Source organism: Ipomoea nil, unplaced genomic scaffold, assembly GCF_001879475.1.
Source record: "Ipomoea nil cultivar Tokyo-kokei standard unplaced genomic scaffold, Asagao_1.1 scaffold1691, whole genome shotgun sequence".
Classification (NCBI taxonomy): domain Eukaryota; kingdom Viridiplantae; phylum Streptophyta; class Magnoliopsida; order Solanales; family Convolvulaceae; genus Ipomoea; species Ipomoea nil.
In genome coordinates, this window is record NW_017618119.1 from 35786 (window position 1) to 37866 (window position 2081).

At 31.6% G+C, this 2081-nt stretch overlaps 1 protein-coding gene across 1 annotated transcript; it reads left to right on the forward strand.

Moving 5' to 3' along the window:
* Positions 1-613: 613 nt before the first annotated feature.
* Positions 614-1419, forward strand: LOC109191546 (uncharacterized protein PF11_0207-like). The gene is made up of 2 exons (XM_019342174.1): positions 614-870; positions 953-1419. The coding sequence occupies exons 1-2, from the start codon at positions 675-677 to the stop codon at positions 1228-1230; spliced, it is 474 nt and encodes a 157-aa protein (XP_019197719.1). The 5' UTR covers positions 614-674; the 3' UTR covers positions 1231-1419.
* Positions 1420-2081: the final 662 nt, after the last annotated feature.

Consider the following 2081-nt stretch of genomic DNA (forward strand, 5'->3'; position numbering starts at 1 on the left):
ATTTTAGTATTAAATGACATACGATAATTACCATAAACAATGTTTCATAGTTGATAAATTCTATTAGGCAATAAAATTACTATTATAAATCTTTTACACCTAACAATGTTTAATAGTTGGTATACTGTTCACACATTATTTTTAATTATTTTGATTTAATAATATTATATCTTATTTATAAAAATTGAAAGTAATACTTTTAGAACTATTGATGTGACTAAAAATTATCTTAATTATTAAGGTAATTAATAGTTTTTAAAAGTCTTCAAATGTATGAACATCGAATCAATTAGTAGGACAATTATATTAGGTAATGTAAATAATAATTTACTTTTTAAATTATATCACATTTCAATAATGAATATATATATTGAATTGAGGAAGCTAAGGTGAGGAGCTGAGATTATTAAATTGAGTGGAAGAGGATGAAGCTAAGCAGTAAAGCAATGAATTAATTTAAGGAAGACCAGGCAAGATCCACATTTAATTAATTAATTTGTGATAAATCCCTATCCGATGAAAGTAAATTAAAGCATCCATATCCTAAAACAACGCAACACCACAACTAACTAACCCTTAGCTTTAACTATAAATACTACCATTGCCCATCCATAATCATCAATCTTAAGGAATTGAAACACTACATCAATAACAAAAACAACAAACAATAAACAATGTCGGCTGCCCAGAAGTTGGTTAACGTTGCAGTGTGTCTGGTGTGCATGTTTGTCCTCACCGTCGACGCTTCGCTTTCTTCGGTTTACCAGTCATGCTTCGATCCATGCCATTCTGCTTGCAAAGACACAGGAAAAACCGTCTTTGCATGCGGAAAAGAATGTGAAAGGGGATGTACAGACAAGGCGTATAAAGGTATATATAGTTATAGTTATATTTATATATTAAATTAGTTTTTTTTTTCATTAATAATTTTGTGGTTATTTTGTAATTGCAGAGGGCAAGCTTAAGGACGAGAGCAAGGAACTTAAGGAAGAGGAGAAGGAACTTTGGGCCTTTCAGAAAAAACAAGTTAAGGAGTATATGGACATGCGTTGCAAGGACTTTGAGAATAAGCAATGTAAGGACGACGACAAGGAATGTAAGGACGAGGCGAAGTTCTGTAAGGACATGCATATGGCCTTTAAGGAAGAGAACAAGCAGCTTAAGGATGAGGACAAGCTTCTTAAGGACGACAATAAGCTAGTTAAGGATGAGGAAAAACAACTTAATTAAGGATGGGAATAATAATAAAGCAATCTATTATATTTAATGTGAAACATCATAAGATTTCTATATTTGAAGTCAAGATTGTATTCTGAGATAGTGGTGGTACGGTTTTTCTTGTCACCCCTATCATGTAAAGACTATATGTCACTTTTGTAATAGTTGAAAGTAAATAATTATTTTATTTTTTTTCATATTAAAAATAATTTTTTTATCATTTTTGTATAGTAATGTTTAAAAACTTCAATGATATAACTAATTAAAACATAATTGATTTTAACTTTTAATTAATTTTACAATAAGAAAATTATGAAAATATTATACATGTTTAAAGAGATCAAAATATTATTTATTTAATTATAATATGATTATATGTTTAAATTAATTAATTATAAATAATGTGTTTGATTTTATTTTCACTGCAAAATGTACTAATATTGTTGATCACGGATCTTTTAAAATGCAATGAAATTCCCCTTCACTCTCTTTTTAGTCTTACAGCAAATTATGAAGTGCTATAATGATAATATATTAATATTAAGACACATATATGTTCCATGCACCTTAAGTAAATGATCAAAAGCGTACCTGACATAACTAGGGTCAGGCTTCTGTTTTAGCTAGCTTCACTCCTTGGTGTGGGCCTGTTCGTGTTTTTACTTGGGGGAGAGATTGGCTCGGCAGCGACCGGCTCCGTAAGCGTACCTAATATAACTAGGGTCAGGCTCCTGTTTTAGCTACCTTTACTCCTTGGTGCGGGCCTGTTTGTGTTCCGACTCTGCTGAGGGAGAGATCGGCTCGTGTTCTGACTCTGCTGAGGGAGATATCAGCTCGGCATCTCCGTGTAGCGAAGGGAGAGA

Bases quoted from the DNA above. Each gene is read 5' to 3' on its own strand.
- LOC109191546 (XM_019342174.1), top strand. From the start codon at position 675: ATGTCGGCTGCCCAGAAGTTGGTTAACGTTGCAGTGTGTCTGGTGTGC. The intron at 871-952 runs GTATATATAGTT...TTGTAATTGCAG, and splicing joins TACAGACAAGGCGTATAAAG to AGGGCAAGCTTAAGGACGAG.